General features: G+C 41.7%; 1 protein-coding gene across 2 annotated transcripts in view; it reads right to left on the bottom strand.

The window, feature by feature from the left end:
• TESK2 (testis associated actin remodelling kinase 2) overlaps window positions 1-18673 on the bottom strand; it is a 147783-nt gene that overhangs the window by 10659 nt on the left and 118451 nt on the right. For both annotated transcript variants that reach the window (XM_032430158.1, XM_032430168.1), the window contains one exon: window positions 3213-3359. In XM_032430158.1, coding sequence (XP_032286049.1) covers window positions 3213-3359 — 147 coding nt within the window. The remainder of the gene's footprint in view (window positions 1-3212; window positions 3360-18673) is intronic.

The following is an 18673-nucleotide window of genomic DNA, read 5'->3' as shown; positions in this document are numbered from 1 at the left end:
GAGCAGGGAACCCCCTCCCCCCAAGCAGGGCTCGATCCCAGGTCCCTGGGGTCATGACCTGAGCCGAAGGCAGACCCTTAACCGACTGAGCCACCCAGGCGCCCTGAGACTTTTCACTCTTGAAAGCAGTGTTGCAGCAACCATGACTTGTGAACCCTGCAAAGGCAATACTATTTTCAGGAGTCACTCTGATAGGAAATTAGGGATCCTTTTTGCCTCTAGTATAGGCTCATGATCACTTGGAAAAAAGCATCTGCTTCTCTCTGCCCTAGTTTACCCACTACTGTGAGTCCCTCCTGTCATCTCTGGTCTGAGTGGCCCAGGTTGATGGCTCCTGTGAGGTCAAGGACAGAATCTGCTTTACAGATTGCGCATATTAAGGTCCCAAGAGCACTTAGATCATTTGGAGAGGTGGGACAAACTGGGTCTGGGATTCAAAATCCAAGTTCTCAAGCGGATGTTTGGCCTCTGTGCTATCAACTGCATTCTCTGAAAGAAGGCCAGGAACCCCCTCCCCCCCCCACTATGCTAGCTGCTAGGAATAAAAAGGTGAGGCAGAGGAGCATTTGGGAAACGTGTATACTGGTGGGAGATACAACACAACAGAACAATCACATAATATGATGTATACACTACTAAAATATAAGTAAACCTTTTATTGTCCTTAAAGAAATCAAACTCAGATTCAAGGTTGGCAATGAGACCATTTGGAGACCTTAAAGCCCTATTCTGTCCCTTTAGCTTTACTTATCCCTTAGGGACTTCTCATTCTTATGATCACTGTCACCACCACACACGTCTCCTGGGTGGGGCGGCTCTGCGTGGCCATACAACCCTCTCCCTAATCCCTGCAACACAGTTAAAATGAGGCTGAAATACTCAGACAAAACTACCAAAGGTTCAGAGATGATTAAAGGGCAATGAACACAGTCTCTTGAATTGGATGGTCTGGCTTATAAAATCTACTTGTTTTTCTTGAACTTGAGGTTCCCTATAGTGCACCTCCCAACCTGTCTTCAGGTTGCAAAGTCATTTGTTCTCACCACCTGGAGTTCAGACCCAAAAAATCACAGCCCAGAGACACAGGGAGTTCTTTCTCCTAAATTCCTAATTTCTCATCTCAAAGGAATACACACTCCCTATTAGGAAAACCAAAGGATAGTGTTCTTATCCAATAGATCCAAAGAGGTTAGTCATTTTTACAATACAACATGACAAGCCCAGACAGAGCTACACTTGGATAGTAGCACGATGGGACAAAGCGCTTTGGAAGCACAGAAGGGAATAGGTTCAGCTCTTAGGAACTCGTCGGGGGAACTTTGCTCCAGAAGGCCTAGCCACCCTAACCTAGTGATCTTTCTTTTCCCTGAAAACCTACAGTCTGAAGCTGAACACTTAATTATTAAATGCTGTGGGTTGTTCTTTAATTATTTTCCCACAAGACTATAAGTACCTCTAAGTGAGAAACTGTCCTTTCCTAATATTCCTTCATCCATGGTGCCAGGCACAGGAGCCATTCATGTAAGTGTGGGGGAAATACCTACGTGACTGATGGATAACTGGTCAGGATCGCCCTCCACCTTGGAAGAAATGATGTTCTCTCAATAGGATGCAAAGATTTGATTTTGGCTGCATGTTCAAGGTGAAAGAAGGCTATCAACCTAAGCCAGTGTCTTGATACGACCCTACACATTTGCCTAGAACAAGTGCAAGTTAGTCTTGATTTTCTAAAACATTCTAAGGAAGGAGAAAAGCCTAATAAGGGTATGATAAGATACCACCTTTCAGGTCCCAACCCTTACAGGTCCCAATAAAGGTAAAGGACTCCTCATAGCTAGGCCTCAGCTAGTCATCAGATTCCACTTGCCATCCTTTTTTTTTTTTTTAAGATTTATTTATTTATTTCAGAGAGAGAGAGAGAGTAGGGGGAGGAGCAGAGGGAAAGAATCTTCAAGCAGACTCCTCACTGAGCAGGAAGCCTGATGTGGGGCTTGATCTCATGACTCATGAGACATGACCTGAGCCGAGACCAAGAGTCAGATGCCCAACCGACTGAGCCACCCAGGCGCCCCTCCACTTGCCATCTTAATGCTGCTTCAGTAACAGTGCAGCTGACTACAAATGGCCCTGCCACACCCGGGGGCCCCACATCCACCTCCTTAAAGCTATTTTCTCTGTAGTAGTTTATAAACCAATGGCCAGGGTCCCTCAGGGGCAGTACTGCTGTTTGGAACACAAGAATCATTGTCGTGTGAGGTAGCTAAGGACTTACTGTTCTAGGCCTTATTCGCTCTGAGAGTACAGCTTGCTTCTGTCCCCTTTGCAAACTTTGTTTTATAACAAGCTCCCTCACCTCTCCTTCATGACAGAAGGGGTGCGTGAGTCTGGTATGCATGTCTATATGTGTGCATGTGTAGGTGTTGAGGGTGGAGAATGAAATGACAGCTATTCTCGGGCAAGTACAAAACTCCTCTATACCTCTCTAGAAGATTTTAAATCATCTCTTACACAGAAGTCATATTAGATGGCTTACAGTTCCCACATCAATGATCAAACAATACTATTTATATAAGCCTGGTCATGGTGGTGTCCTGGGCCACTTGGCCCTGAAGTGCCTGCCTTGTAGCATGGCCAACTTCCTCTAAAAGCAACTCTTTTCTAACCTGGTCACACAGCAATTTGGACAGCAAGAGACTAGCTGATGCCAAAGAAGAACTGGCAGAAGGGCAGAAACTCAATCACACAAGCAGAAAATGGGTCAGTACGTTACAGCCCTCAAAACCTGCACTCAAATGACAAAACCAGTGAACTTCTGCTCTCAGTTAAGAGCTACCTCCTGGAGGCCATGAAAGAGAACTCTAAGACACAGGCTCCCAATTTGCCTTGACTGCTGTCGCTCCTATAGGACAGGAATCTCTTAACCCTCCCACGTCACCTGCTCCTGCAACACTCATTCAGACCGGAGTCAAGGATTAAGATTCTTAAGATATATATGTTGCCTGGCTCAACACTAAAAGGTACCTGCTGTGAGCCAATATTGGCTTTCTAAGGACTAGCCACACAGAGCAGTAAGTTGTATTCTCTGTGATTAAATGTTAAATCTATACAAGATCTTCATCATTGCAAAGTTCATTAATGATTGGTTTCTTAACATAGCTTTTTGGTAATGGAAGACAGTGTCTCAAAGAGCTGTGCAAGTAAAGCCTTCATACCTTAGATGTGAGATCTCGATGGAAAATGCCTTTGAAGTGAAGGTAGCTGAGGCCCACTGCTATGTCATAGGCCAGTTTCACCCTCACAGTCCACGGCAAATGCAGGTTACTGTCTAGCAACTGTTCCAGGTTTCCAGAGTTGATATACTGCAAAACAAAAGGAAAAACCCAGCCACCATTTGTCAGGAACGTTTAGGCTGGTGGTGAAACCATTAGAGGATAAACACCTAGAGGATAGAGCTCCTATGTTTTTTAATTTTTTTTTAAGTTACTGATGGTTTATTCGGCATCCAGGCACTATGGTAGGCGCTGCACACAAAGACCCCTTCCTTTGCGGAAACGACAATATATTAAGGGGTACAAACAGCATCATGTGGTAAATGCTAAAATGCAGCTTTGTACAGGTACGACGGCACTACGAGTGCAGAGGATAAAGTTACAAAGTCAACCTGGGCGTGTCGGAGGAAGCTGTACATAGGAAATAAGGAATCAAAAGGATGACCTGGGGTAACAGGAAAGAAAGACAATCCATACAGAGGGAGCAGCATATGCAAAGTTACAGATTAAGTGCAAGGTGCATTCAGGAAACTAATTTACTCAATATGGCCAGAGTGCATGAATAGTAGAAACAGGTGAGGCCAATATACTTTGCTAAGATATATGGACTTCATCCTGTCTATGGGAACAAAATAAGCCTTTTAAGCAGAAGAGCAAAATGTTCATCTTTGGCTTTTCAAAGAAAAGATTATTTAAGCAATGGTACGATTGATGGATTAGATGGAGAATATGGAGAAGGGTAAATAGGCAATTATTGCAATAATCCTGGTGAAAGAAGGGTACCTCAGTTAAGGCAATAGGGAAGACACTGGAACACAGCAAGATTCAAGATATAGTTAGATGGCAGAGTTAAAAACAAACACACACACACAAAACTTGATGACTGTCTGGAGGGGGGCGGGGATGAGCACAATGAAAATCTCTAGGTTGATCCTGGGCTATTGGCCCCTGGATACTATCATTATTAAATATCCACAAAATAGAAGAACAGGTTTTTAGAAGAAGAAGCAAGGTTAAAAATAGTGAGGTCAGCTAGGACATGTTGAGTTTAAAAGCTTGTGGGACAGCCAAGGTGGAGATGTCCTAAAAAGAGCTAAAAGTTTAGGGACAAAGTCTGAGCTAGAGACCAACATTTAGGAGGCAGTAACAATGAGCTGAAGTAGTCACTGATGCCAAGGGATGTATGAAGTTGTCCAGGGTTTAAGATATAAGGTGAGAAATTAACAGAATCCAAAGGCACGGTAACATTTAAGGCACGGTAACATTTAAAGGAGCAGGCAGAGGAAGAACCAAGCAAGAATGTTACCATAGAAGCCAAAGAAGGAGAACATTCCAAAGTGGAAACGACCAAAAGTATCAAATGCTATACAGATCAAGTAAGGTGATCAGGAAAAATGTCCACTGAACTTGCAACTAAGAAGTCACTGGCAACTATGGCCAGAGCAGCTAGTTAAGACCAGAGTTAAGACCAAACTGAACTGAGGAGTGAGTAGAAGGCTATGGAGAAACTATGTGAAGATACTCTTTCAATAGGGGCACCTGGGTGGCTCAGTCGTTGGGCGTCTGCCTTCGGCTCAGGTCATGATCCCAGGGTCCTGGGATCGAGCCCCGCATTGGGCTCCCTGCTCCGCAGGAAGCCTGCTTCTCCCTCTCCCTCTCCCCCTGCTTGTGTTCCTTCTCTCGCTGTGTCTCTCTCTGTCAAATAAATAAATAAAATCTCTAAAAAAATGATACTCTTTCAATAAATTTGGCTGTTCATCATTTCTACATACCCATGAAGGGCTGCTTTGCTTTAAAAAAAAAAAAAAAAGAGCAAATAAATGTATTTACATAGAGATGATAAGAGTAATAATAATAACAGTAGCAACAAAACAGCAATAGCAATAGCTAATATTTATTTATATAGTGCTTACTTTGTGCCAGGCACTAGTCTAAGAACTTTACATTAATTATCTCATTTAATCTGCACATACCCTATGAATTAAGTGTACTATTATTCTCATTTTATAAAAGGCATTTAGAGGTTAAGAACCAGGGTTCAAACCCAGGCAGTTTGGCCCAGAGTTCATGTTCTTTACCACTACATTATATTAGACTCACAGGCCATAGCATCTGAGTCAAAGAGCCTCAGAAGAGCCTAAAATTAAGCTCTTAAATACCTATTTTTGGGGGTGACACTGAATTTTCAAAAGAAGAGGGAACCTAAAGGGATAGCAGGCAAGAGATCTGATTTTAGTCCAATTCTGCCTCTTAATAACCAATTACCTTTGCACAAATCAACTAATGAGGCTATCCTTCAGTTTTCCTACCTCTAAAATAGATATGATAATTCCTGATTCATGTAACTCACAATGTCATTATGAGAATCTAATACAAGCATATGAAAGTGCTTAGAAAAAAACGTAAGTGCCATATAATCTGAGATGTCATGATGTGGTAACATAAGCACCAAAAAGAACCAGTTGGGGGCAGCACGATGCAGCACTTAATATCCTTGGATGAGGTGGATCAGGCTTGGCACCGCAGAGAGAATGACTAAAAATATACCTAACTTCTCAAAAGGGAAATCTGTCAATCTGCTTCATTCTGCTTGATAATCCATCTTGGAAATCTCAAAATAAGGCATACTGACAGCATTAATACAGCGCCTTTCATCTCTTTATTCTAGTTCAATCTGTCCACAGTTCACATATGAGGAGCCCATTTGCTAAAAAGAAACTGAACTTGCGAACTCCAAACTACCTGGGGGCAATATAGCAGATGCTAATCATGCAGACAAATTTCTTTAGTTCTGAGAGTCAGAAAGAACTGAAACGGTGCTGGTTCACTTCTTTGATAGGGTGACAATGTGACATGGAAGGCCTGACTTCAGGAGCCACTGAGGTCTCCCAACTGAGGGCCAGGCAGAAAAGACTACGATGAAAAGGCTGTATCTGCATTCTCTCTGGGCCAGGCTAAGCCAGGACTCTTGATTCTGGTTCAGAAAAACACATATTTACTCTTTTCAGCGTGTCTCTGAAGACCGGAGAAATCCATAGATAAAGGCAGAGGGTGGAGAGCAGGAGAAAGGTGAGGCAAGGTGAGGCAAGTCCAATTAAGAGGCAGAACTGGAATAAAATTCAGATCTCTTGCCTGCTATCCCTTTAGGTTCCCACACCATTAGTAGGCTCTGGTTTTTCCAGGCAAGATGGAAAAAGCACAAACCAGAACCAAAGAAGGAAACTAAATGGAGTTTATTGTTACAACCCGTTTCTTTTGCCTGCCTTTGGCGAATATTTTTAGAGGGGGCTGATAAGCCTCTGGGCCTTCAGAAACCACAACTTCTGAGTGTCTCGAGGCCTTTGCATGTATGAAGAAGGGAAGTTTGAGATCTGCCAACAAGGAAGACTTCTAAGTTGCTACACACTCTGCGTGCCCATTAGCTGGGACGTTCACTTCCCCAATAAGCAACTCCCAGTGCAGGCTCAGCTGGTGTGTCCTCTGAACAAATCCCTCTGTGGGAAGCAGAGGCAAGATCAACTACACTAGCACATTCAGCTTCCCAGGATGAGGATAACAGTGGCTTTGCTTTGTTTTCTTCCAGACCACTCCCTTGAGCAGCTCTACAAAACAACCTAAGGCATTGGCAATGCATTTAAATAACCTACTGGAGAGAGAAGTTTTTACATTTTTTCTTGTTGTCTTTTTAAACTTTCAAATTCAGAAAACTATAATATCAGCCACTCAAGTGTTATAGGTACTTCAGTACCTCTTAGTGACTGTTTCCCAACTTTATCTACACCAAAACCTGCCTTTCCAACTCGTGGTCTAATAAAATATTATAATAGAGTTTCTACCATTTCATTTGTGTTTGATACTTGATTTCATTAAAGACTCTTCCTAAAAGGCAGTCAATAAATAAATGTGTGTTGGAGACTAAACAATATTATGTATGCAAGAAATCATATGTCAACACCATAAAAAAATCACCACAGGGTCGCGGGTCAAATTAGTGGACACTCCAGTTCTCCACTCATGAAAGTAGAGAAGTGAACCACTCAGGAATATCAATTAAAGTTATTTCTACAACCATTCAGTGAGCACCTCTCCACTTCCTGTCACCTCCATATGACAGTAAGAACCTGTCAGTTTACATCAACATTATTTTCCTTCTGTGATTACAAGAGTGCATTACACACAGTAAATGTGGGTATATAAAGATGAATAACAGTTTATACCTTAAAGAAGCCCAGTGAAAGACACAGATGTAAGTAAATAATACCAATAACCCTTTAGTAGAGGTAAATACCTGAGGTATGAAAGAAGAAACTGACTCTCCCTGAGTTTGGAAAATTTCAAAGAGGAGGTAACATCTGAGTTAGATCCTAAAAGATGGCTGGGAGTTGTGTAGGCTGAGAATATAGTTCTTCCCATATATCCCCATAGGCTCTGATGGTACCAACTCAGACACAGACAGACACATACACATGCCCACATAGAGAATATTCTGGAACAGCACTAGGCAACACTTACCTCTCCATGAGGTAACACTCACTACACCCAGGGCTCCTGTTCCCAGCTGATTTTAGTCAGCTAAAGTAGCCTCACCCAATCATGACCAGTCAGAAGAATAAGACAAAATGGCTGCTTTTTTTTTTTTAACTTTGAACTATCAATGTACTGATACCTGTAACCAATAAGCTTATCCCTGAACAGCGGTTCAAAGGCATATTCAGAGGCTCTGAAGAAAATATCAACTGTAAGAATAATACTCCTTTTTGAAAAATCTACCCAACTGGCCTGGAGCTAGCGCATTCACCCAAGGCGGATAAATGTGCTGCCATCCAACTAACAAAGATCATTTGCTACCACCTAATTAGCAGGGCTGTCCTGAGGAAGATCTGTCCATCTCTCTATCCATCCACCTACACAAACACTGAAAGCCTATTATGTGAAAACACAGAGATGAGTGGGGCCGGTCTCTGCCCTTAATTCACAGTCTAGTCTACTTCACAGTCCAGTCGAGGTGATAATCAACTAACAATTTTTTTCCACACAGGACAGTAACATATATGTCATACAGAAAATATCATTCTAACAGTAATGTGAAAACTGTATGGAAAAGTCAGGAATTGAAGCCAGGAGAATAGTTAGGAGGCTTCTGGAATCATCCAGGTGGGAAGTTGTGAATAAGACAATGAGTCTTTGTTAGCTCAAGTATGGAGCTAACATTCCACAAGAATGGAAAGGAGGTTAATATCTGGAGACATCTTAGAGGTAGAAGCAACAGGATTTGGTGTTTAATTAAAGGCAGGGAGTAATTAAAACAAATAAGGCATACAAAGTATGTCCAGCATAGTGCTTAGCTCATAGTATACAACTCATTCTGCCCACTATCAATACCTTATCTTCATAACCCCTCCCTGGGTTATTCCCTTGGTTTTCTAACTAGTCTTCTTGTCCATTTCTTGTATCTTAAACAGATATAGCCCTCATTCCAATCCATTTTCCATAATAGAGCCAAAATACTCCTTCTGAAATGCCAACCTGGAGTCAATCCCCTGTTAAAATTATTCAATGATGCCCTATTACCGTTAGGATAAAACCCACAACCCTTACTCAGCACGGAATATAAAGCCTTTCACTCCTGCTTATAAAGGTCTGACCCCAGGGACACCTGGGTGGCTCAGTCGGTTAAGCGTCTGCCTTCGGCTCCGGTTGTGATCCCAGAGTCCTGGGATCGAGTCTCGCATTGGGCTCCTTGCTCAGCAGGGAGCCTGCTTCTCCCTCTGCCTGTAGCTCCCCCTGCTTGTTCCTCTCTCTCTCTCTCTGATGAATAAAAATAAATAAATAAATAAATAAATAAATAAATAAATAATCAATCTTATTTTTAAAAAAAAGGTCTGACCCCTGCTTACTTGCACATTTGCACACATTGCTGATCCTTTTATCTGGAATACCCTTCCCTCACCCAGGCCTGGCTAATCACTCATTGTTGAGGATTCAGTTCCATTTCATGGAAGCCCATATGTAGGACTGGGAATAAGAAAGACATTCTGTGCAAAAGGAACACAAAGATAAAGTGCAGAGATTAATAGTTATTCCTTTACTTTTTCCTGAGTAAGGTGTAAGTAGGGAGAAGGGATGAAGCTAACAAGTAAAGATGGGCGATACAGTATAGTGAAAAGCCCACATACTATGGGAGTTAGACTGCCTAGGATTGAATCTCACCTGTGACTAGCTGTGTGATCCTGGGTTGATCATTCAATTTCTTTAATACTCATCTATAAAATGGGAATAAGAATAGTATCTATCCCCCTAAAAAAAGATTAGTACCTAACCTAAAGAGTCATGAAGATTCAATCAGTTGACGTGTAAAATGCTTAGAACAATGTCAAAGAAAGTTCTCAGTTTATGTCAGTTGTTACCTATTGCCGTTATTACCATATTTATTATTATAAATATGTAATTTTTTAGAGAAGTTCTGGAACACCAAGATGAAACATCTACAGTTAATTTGTCAGACCACAGGAGCACTAAAGATTTATAGGTAAAGTATACTATGATCTGTTGTGTGTTGAATCATGTCCCCCCAAAAGATATGCTCAAGTCCTAACCCCTGGTAATTGTAAATGTGACCTTTTTGGGAAATAGAGTCTTTGCAGATGGAAAATCAAATAAAGATGGGCTCATACTAGAGTAGGGTAGACCCTTAGTCCAATAGGATTGGTATCTTTATAAAAAGAGAAAAGACACAGACTCACAGGGAGAATGTTATGTAATAAGGGAGGCAGAGATGTGAGTGACACATCTATAAGCCAAGAAACACCACCAGAAGCTAGGAAGAGGCAAGGAAGTATCTTCCCCTTGAGCTTTCAGAGAGAGAGCACGGCCCTGCCAACAGTTTGATTTTGGACTTCCCCCTTAAGAACTGTAAAAGAATCAATTTCTGTTGTTATAAGCCACCCACATTGTGGTGCTTTGTCATGGCAGCCCTAAGAAACTAATACATGCCCCAAACTACATTTTAGAAAGATCATGCTGGTAGCAGGATAGAGGAGGAACTAGAGGAAGGTTTGGAGGGTACTGCAACAGTCCAGATGAGAGGGGACCAAATTCCTGACTTAGCGTGCTATTATATTATAGGCATGAAAAGGTGGGCTAGAGTTACAATATGCAGAGATAGAATCTAAAGGATATAGCAACTGGGTGGTAAATATGAGAACTGAAGGAAAAGAAAGGTAACTCAGAGATTCCAAATTCAGGTGTTCAGAGAAGCAAGACGAAGAGATCCTATCACCTACCGTGCCATCAGTAAGTCAAAAACACATCAGAAACCAGCATCAATGTCAAATAGCCAAATCAGTGACTTGTCAAACCTCTGTTCTTTGGATAAGCCCTCCGTAGATGAGGGACCCGGCCCCGACCTAGTTTTCACTGAAGCCCAACAATGCCATTGTGCGAGCCACTGTATGTTTTTTGGTCAGCTCCAAACACAAAGGCTAGCAGACATCCCATCCTGCTGGCTTGGTTTGAAGAAGAAAAGAAAGCTTTGTTACTGCCCCGGGTAATTTCAGGACAGGCATCCCAAGAGCGCCCTGTGGGAGGCTTGTGCTCCAAAGGAGCCTCCTGTTCTCAGCTCGAGGTTCGGCAGCCACTACAAGCATGTATCCCTCCATCTGCCAAAACCCAAGTTTGCCACTGTTCAGGAGGTCTACCAGGGCTTGCCTGACTGAAACAGTCAGTAGTAATGAACTGACCCAAAGAGAAAGGGAACCCAGAATGTGTTTCAGCATATTTAAATGTTTCACTCTCTCTGCCTTCATATATGCTTATCTACTGCCCAGAATACTCCTCTTTCCCTTCACAGCTTTGTTAACTTTTTTTTTTTTAAGACTTTATTTATTTGACAGAGAGAGACACAGTGAGAGAGGGAACACAAGCAGGGGGAGTGGGAGAAGGAGAAGCGGGCTTCCTGACTGAGCCAAAGGCAGACGCTTAACGACTGAGCCACCTGGGCACCCCAGCTTTGTTAACTCTTACTCATCCTTCTAAACCTAGCTCGTCTTTTATTTTGGAAAGCATTTCCTAACACCCCATTCTATACTTTGTGCCACTTTAGTCCCCTGTACGTATTTCTACTATTGCTTATCACATTGTACTATAACCTTGATGGCAGGGACCAAGTCTTTCTCAACTTTGTGAGCCCAGTATCCAGTGAACAATAAATTGTTGAATGAACAAATGAGTAAGTACATTTAAACAAATGCAGGCAGGTTTTAAGTTCTCTCTTATTAGAAGCCATCCCAATTCAGTCATTAATGTAATTTAAGATCAAAAGGGAAGTGTGCCTTTGAGAACTTTTCTGATAAATACCATCCAAAACAAATATTTAATAATGTCTATTATTGGGGGCACCTGGCTGGCTCAGTTGATAGGGTGTGTGACTCTTGATCTCAGGGTTGTGAGTTAGAGCCCCATGTTGGGTGTGGAGATTACTTAAAAATAAATCTTTTAAATAATAATAATAATAATAATGCCTACTATATGGCAGATATTATGGTAGCATTGGAAGTAAAATGAAATATAAAACAGTGCATTTGACCACTCAGTGATATAAAATTCTGAGGATACTGTTATTACCCTATCGGCAAACTCCTTAAAGTGGTCAAAATCACATGGACTTAAAAAATATAACTGCAGGGGCGCCTGGGTGGCTCAGATGGTTAAGTGTCTGCCTTCGGCTCAGGTCATGATCCCAGGGTCCTGGGATTGAGCCCCGCATCGGGCTCCCTGCTCCGCGGGGAGTCTGCTTCTCCCCCTCCCTCTGCTTCTCCCCCTGCTCATGCTCTCTCTCTATCTCTGGGTCTTGAATGAATTAAAAAAAAAAATCTTAAAAAAATATATATATAACTGCAATCTCCTTTTAGAAATCATAGAAGATATTTCTTTTATCAGTAACTGAAAGAAGCCATAAAGATATCTCCTCCCTCTTCATTCACACTTCCCATAGATAGATATTTAGTATGAACCCATTCACTGCTTAAAGAATATGTTTGCTTAACATACCTGAAGCAGTAAGGAGTGTTTTTCTATGCATGTATAAGCTACTATAAACATCAAAATGACTGTTTATCTACAAGATTCAAAAAAGCATGATTAAGCTTTCCCCACAGATTTTTAACTCTTCCATCAAACATCTCATAATCAAAATCAAATTTGTTTAAAGTAAACATTAAAGACAAATCCGTAGAATAAATCTTCTCAAGAAATAAACTAAGAAATAGTAAGACTGTTCCCTTTACCCTGTGAAGCTCTACTCACAATCAATGGTTGCAGACATGAGTTAAGATCAGGCCAGGGCTCCTAACCACTCCATCCAGTCTGCTTTCATATCCCTAAATCCATAAGGCTATTGGGTTCATGCTTAAAATTATTCTTCCCTCCAGCTTGCTATCCCACATCTACTACAACCCTGCACTATGCAGACCCACATACGAATCTTTGACATTCACCTGGTGATTGGGCTCAGAGTGAAAAAGCAATCCATTAAGGAGGACAAACATACCTGCCTCCCCACCAGATCTGAGGAATAGGGGCTTGACAGCGGACAAAATGAAAACAGAAACCAAAAGAAGTTAAGTTTCCAATTAAGGTGATTTATATCAAAGGAACTGCATCTCCAAACGAACCAATCATTTCTCCTACTTTCTCTGCCTATATTAGCATAAAACTTGGCCTCGTAATAAGGAAAAAAATCAAGCATAAGTTAAAAGAAGCAAACTGCAAGCTTAAAAGCTATCTTCTAGTGGCAAATGGTAGGTGGAGGGGTAGAAAGGGAGGAAAGGTTTCCAACTTGCTATGTGGAAGATAGCTTCCCAGCCCAATAGTCACTCCAAGTGCAGGCAGAAATCCCTTCCAAAGGCTAAGGGTCAAATAGGTAACTAAATACCCTCACGTTCACAGAAATTCATGAAGACTACTACGAGTTATCAAAGGAAAGGGTGGAGACAGAGGACCCAGCCAGTTCTGGTTCTGCTGCAGACAAAACAGATTGGAGGTCTGGTGTATACATCAGTATCTACATCCTCAAACAAGAAAGGAGAGCCTTTTCTTTCCCTTGGTTTCAAACCATCTCAGATGACAGAATGGTGTGCCCTCTTTAATGAGAGAATGAGAAAAATCAGGTAGTTAATCTTGAGTATAAGTCTAGATTTATTTTACCGACTTGCTCAGAATTATCTTTCCTCTGCCAGCCACTGGCCCTCTCAGGGAAGCAGCTAATGCTAGTCTAATGCCAACTCTCAATTTAAGTAAAGCAGCAGATCTGGATATGATGCCATTTGGAAGGATTTTGGGGATTCTATTTTTTTTTTTTTTAAAGATTTTATTTATTTATTTGACAGAGAGAGACACAGCGAGAGAGGGAACACAAGCAGGGGGAGTGGGAGAGGGAGAAGCAGGCTTCCCGCGGAGCAGGGAGCCCGATGTGGGACTCGATCCCAGGATCCTGGGATCATGACCTGAGCCGAAGGCAGACGCCTAACGACTGAGCCACCCAGGCGCCCGGATTTTGGGGATTCTAAACTGAAAAAATTTTTTTCCCAAATGACTAGAAGCAGAGAATGAGCATATCACTCAATTCTGAAACCTGTTCCAAATAAATTCAGAAGGTCCTGACACATAATTAACTTCATTTCATGAGTTCACTGAAAACAGGTTCAGTACGATGTCTGGTAAAGTAGGCCCCCATAAATACTTGTTGAATGAACTAATGAATGAAGTGTCCCTAACCATCTATGTATATATAGGGATTCCTTCTCCACTCTCCACGAGTCAGCTCTCATCACCTACCTCAGTCTTCAGAGCTTAGACCAGGAAGGTCTTGCCCAAGGAAGAGCCTTAAGTTGGGCTAAGACAAAGACTGAGCCTGGTCTTCTATAGTGAAGAAACTATGCCAATTACAGCATTATGTTAAAAAAAAAAAAAAAAAGTTCCCAGGTAATACACACACAGCATAGGAAGGAGAAATATTCCTGCTATACTCTCGAAGTTTTCCACATCTCAATAAATGGCACCACCACCTACCTAGAAACTGGGGATCATTTGATTTCTCATTCTCCTTACCAAAGTCACAATCAAGACCTTGTGCTTCTATTTCCAAGACAGATCTTTGCATAGATACCACCCCAGTCCAAACCACCCACATCTCTCATAATCTCTAATTTAAGTTTCTCTTATGGTCGGTCTCCATGCCCCCACTTTTGCCCCTCAACAATCTATTCTCCCCAGAGCAGCCAAGCTGCTATGTTTTAAATGCAAACTGTATCATATTCTCTCCTATAGAAAACCCTTCTGGCTGCCTGATGTATTTAAAATAAATTTCAAAATCCTTACCATGGCCTGTAAGACCCTGCATGATCTAGCCTGTCTTTTCCCCCAAATTTTAACGTTCTTCTATCTGATCTTCATGAATGCCTCCTTATCTTTTAGGTATTCTCAGAAAAGTATTTGATGACCTTATTTACAAGATAAGTTAGTCAGGGGGCAGGGTTAGTCTGGGTGGCTTAGTCGGTTAAGCGTCAGACTCTTGATTTCAGCTCAGGTCATGATCTCAGGGTTGGAAGATTCAGCCCTACATTGGGCTCCCTGCTCAGCATGGAGTCTGGTTGAGATTTTCTCTCTCCCTCTGTTTCTGCCACTCCCCTTGCTTGTTCTCTCTCAAAATTAATAAATAAAATCTTTTTAAAAAAGGTAAGTTAGTATCAGCATATATATATTATTACACTATCCTTATTTATCTCACTTGCCATGATGGATAAAAATTTTTTTCAAAAGTACAAAGTATATATTCATAGGGAAAACAATGCCCAAGTCTACAGAATAACAATAGAATATGAAAGAATAGATCTGAAAGGCAATCCATTCTAAGCCCCATACCAGCCATTTTCCTTCTATAACATCCTCCTTGCAAGTAGCCAAAGCAACCCATATTAGCTTCATCAAGAGAAACAGGCAGTGAAGAGGTAAGAACCACACTAGACACAACTGCTCTCCTTAACTGTGGTGCCCTGGGCTAACAGTCCAGCCTCCCAACATCTAACAACATTGTCTTTAGCTTTCCTAGCTTGACAGAAAGGCAGTGTCTGAAGAAGCCCAACTAACTCTTCTAACCCGACCCCTATCCCGCCTTCAATGACCTGCTACCTATTTCTTGCTAGTGGTAAACAAAACAGAAAACGGCCCCAGTCCTCAGGGAAATATGGGAGAGAGAGAGACAATAAACAAACACTCACATAAATGAAGAATTATATGTTATAAGATGTGCTACAATGAAAAAGAAAAGAGTGCTAACTAAGAGAATCAGAAGCCAACTCACAATCCGGATGTGGGGAGGTCATTAGGAAAAGCCACTCCAATGAAGTGAAAGTTTAAACTAAAACTTAAAAATTGAGGAGTTAAGTAGGTAAAAAGTGGGAGAATCACTTTCCAAATTTTATCTAATTCTCGGTTTCTTCTTACATAAAATAGCAGTAATAATGAGTATATCTCAGAGGGTTGTCATAAGGATGAAAAAAGAAAATACACATAACACTTAACATTCCAGAAATAACAGCTATTTCTTTAATGAGTATGCCTGATTTTATAATCAAAAAAAAATTTTTGGAGCGCCTGGTGGCTCAGTTGTTAAGCATCTATCTTCGACTCAGGTCATGATGCCAGAGTCCTGGGATCGAGCTCACATCGGGCTCCCTGCTCAGCAGGAAGCCTGCTTCTCCCTCTCCCACTCCCCCTGCTTGTGTTCCCTCTCTCGCTGTGTCTCTCTTTGTCAAATAAATAAATAAAATCTTAAAAAAAAAAAAAGTTTTTCGGGAGTACCTGGGTGGCTTAGTTGGTTGAGACTCGATTTTGGCTCAGGTCATGATCTCAGTCAGGGTCCTGGGATTGAGCCCTGAGTTGGGCTCCATGCTGAGCATAGAGTGCTTGAGTATTCTCACCCTTTCCCTCTCCCTCTGCCCCTCCCCCTGCTTGCTCTCTGTCTCTCTCTCAAATAAATAAATAAATCTTCAAAAAAAAGTTGTTTTTTTTTTAAAGTGTCCCTGGTACTGCCAACTACAATAAATTATTGGTTTAAAAAAATGAAATATTTTCTTATCCAAAACTTTAGTTGACTTATCAGGTAAGTTTTATTTGTATTGTTTTATTGTTTTATTTGTATTTCCAAAAGTCCAGTTTTATTTGTATTTCCAAAAGTCCAGTTCTCAGCTCTGTTCCTTCTGGGTGTACCAGAAATACATGTTTGACTGACTAGCTAATCTGGATGGAAAAGAAGTTGTTGAGCAAATTAGTTACAGAGTCAAAGGATGACTATGCAAGAGGTGTTATAATTAAACAATGCAAAAGCCATTTAGAAATTATTCCATTCATGAGGCAAGAGTTCTAGCCATTCATACAGGCCCTAAAATAAATTTTTAAATGTATTTTTAAAAAGAAAATTTACCTCCACTTTGCTTTTTAGATGGCATAAAATGTGCTTCCTTTCCCCCCTATTCAATCATTCAGTCAATATCTATAAAGTGTCTTCTAACTACAAAGTACTGCTGGGAGATGAGGAATATACAGATGAGTAAAATACTATCCCTATTAATAACCAGCAACTAGTTGGGGTTTTTTTTAAGATTTTATTTATTTAGGGGCGCCTGGGTGGCTCAGTCATTAAGCATCTGCCTTCGGCTCAGGTCATGATCCTAGGGTCCTGGGCTCAAGCCCCACATCGGGCTCCCTGCTTGGCAGGAAGCCTGCTTCTCCCTCTCCCACTCCCACTGCTTGTGTTCCCTCTCTCTCTGTGTCTCTCTCTGTCAAATAAATAAATAAAATCTTAAAAAAAAAAAAAAGAATTTATTTATTTATTTGAGAGAGAGAAAGTGTATGTGAGAGACAGAGCACAAGCAGAGGGTAAGGGCAGAGGGAGAGGGAGAAGCAGGCTCCCCACTGAGCCGGGAGCCTGATGCGGGGCTCGATCCCAGGACCCTGAGATCATGACCTGAGCCAAAGGCAGACGCTTAACTGACTGAGCCACCCAGGCGCCCCCAAACTAATTGGTTTTATAAGGCACTTTTATAGTTACCTCATTTGAACCTTGCAACATCCCGAAACATTCTTGCTATCCTTTTTGTTTGTTTGAGGAAATCAAGCCCAGAGAATTTAAATAATTTGCCTATGGTTATTCAACTAGTAATCGTGGAGCCTGGATTTTTACCCAGGCCTTTTGACCCCAATCCTGGGCTTCTTCTACTCTGGAAGCTTACATTTATATAGGGAAACCAAAGCAAAAATAACTTTAATACATGGCAGAATGTGTAATAAGAGAGGTACCAAAAATATATATATATAGGAGAAGAAGATCAATGAAAGGGCCAAATTTGGCAAGGAGAGGGGAGCAAACAATGGCAAAGAAAGAATCAGAAAAGGTTTTATAGAGAAATAAGTGGACTTTGAGCCAAGTCTTGAGGGGAGAGATTTCTATAGGATAAAGGGAAAGAGCACATCCCAAGATAAAGCAATATTAATAAGGAGGCAAAAAAACACAAACCACGTTTAGTAAACACATAAAAACCAGTTTGTCTGAATGACAGAGTACTTGTTAAAGAAGACCTAGCAGAAAAAAGGAAAGATGATGCTAAAGCACAGAGGACTAGGATACCAAGCTAAGAGTATCCTGAATTCCATGTTGTTGTTTTTTTAAAGATTTTATCTATCTGCTTGACAGAGAGAGAGAGAGAGAACAAGCAGGGGGAGCAGCAGAGGGAGAGGGAGAAACAGGCTCCCTGCTGAGCAGGGAGCCCGATGCAGGGCTCAATCTCAGGACCCTGGGATCACAACCCGAGATGAAGGCAGACGCTCAACCCACTGAGCCACTCAGGTGCCCCCTGAATTCCATGTTTTAACCCTAGCTGTGCACAGGATAACCTATGCACTTTATAAATTAATAAAGTTTTTAAATACAGATGCCTGGCCTCTCCCAAGACTTTAATTCAGGGGGTCTTGTGTGAGGTCCTGCTATCTGTACTTTCTAAAAAGCTCCTAAGCAATTCTGGTAAACAACTAAGGTTCTAAAACTACACTGTAGGGGTGCTGGGTGGCTCAGTCAGTTAAGTGTCTGCCTTCGGCTCAGGTCATGCTCCCAGGGTCCTGGGATCAAGCCCTGCGTCGGGCTCCCTGCTCAGCAGGAAGCCTGCTTCTCCCTCTCCCTTTGCCTGCCACTCTGCCTACTTGTGCTCTGTCTGCCAAATAAATAAATAAAATCTTAAAAAAAAAAAAATAGGGGCACCTGGGTGGCTCAGTCATTAAGCGTCTGCCTTCGGCTCAGGTCATGGTCCCAGGGTCCTGGGATCGAGTCCCGCATCGGGCTCTCTGCTCAGCGG

The sequence above is a fragment of the Phoca vitulina genome, unplaced genomic scaffold (assembly GCF_004348235.1).
Source record: "Phoca vitulina isolate PV1807 unplaced genomic scaffold, GSC_HSeal_1.0 scaffold2, whole genome shotgun sequence".
Classification (NCBI taxonomy): Eukaryota; Metazoa; Chordata; class Mammalia; order Carnivora; family Phocidae; genus Phoca; species Phoca vitulina.
This window is presented reverse-complemented; position numbering and strand designations above follow the sequence as displayed.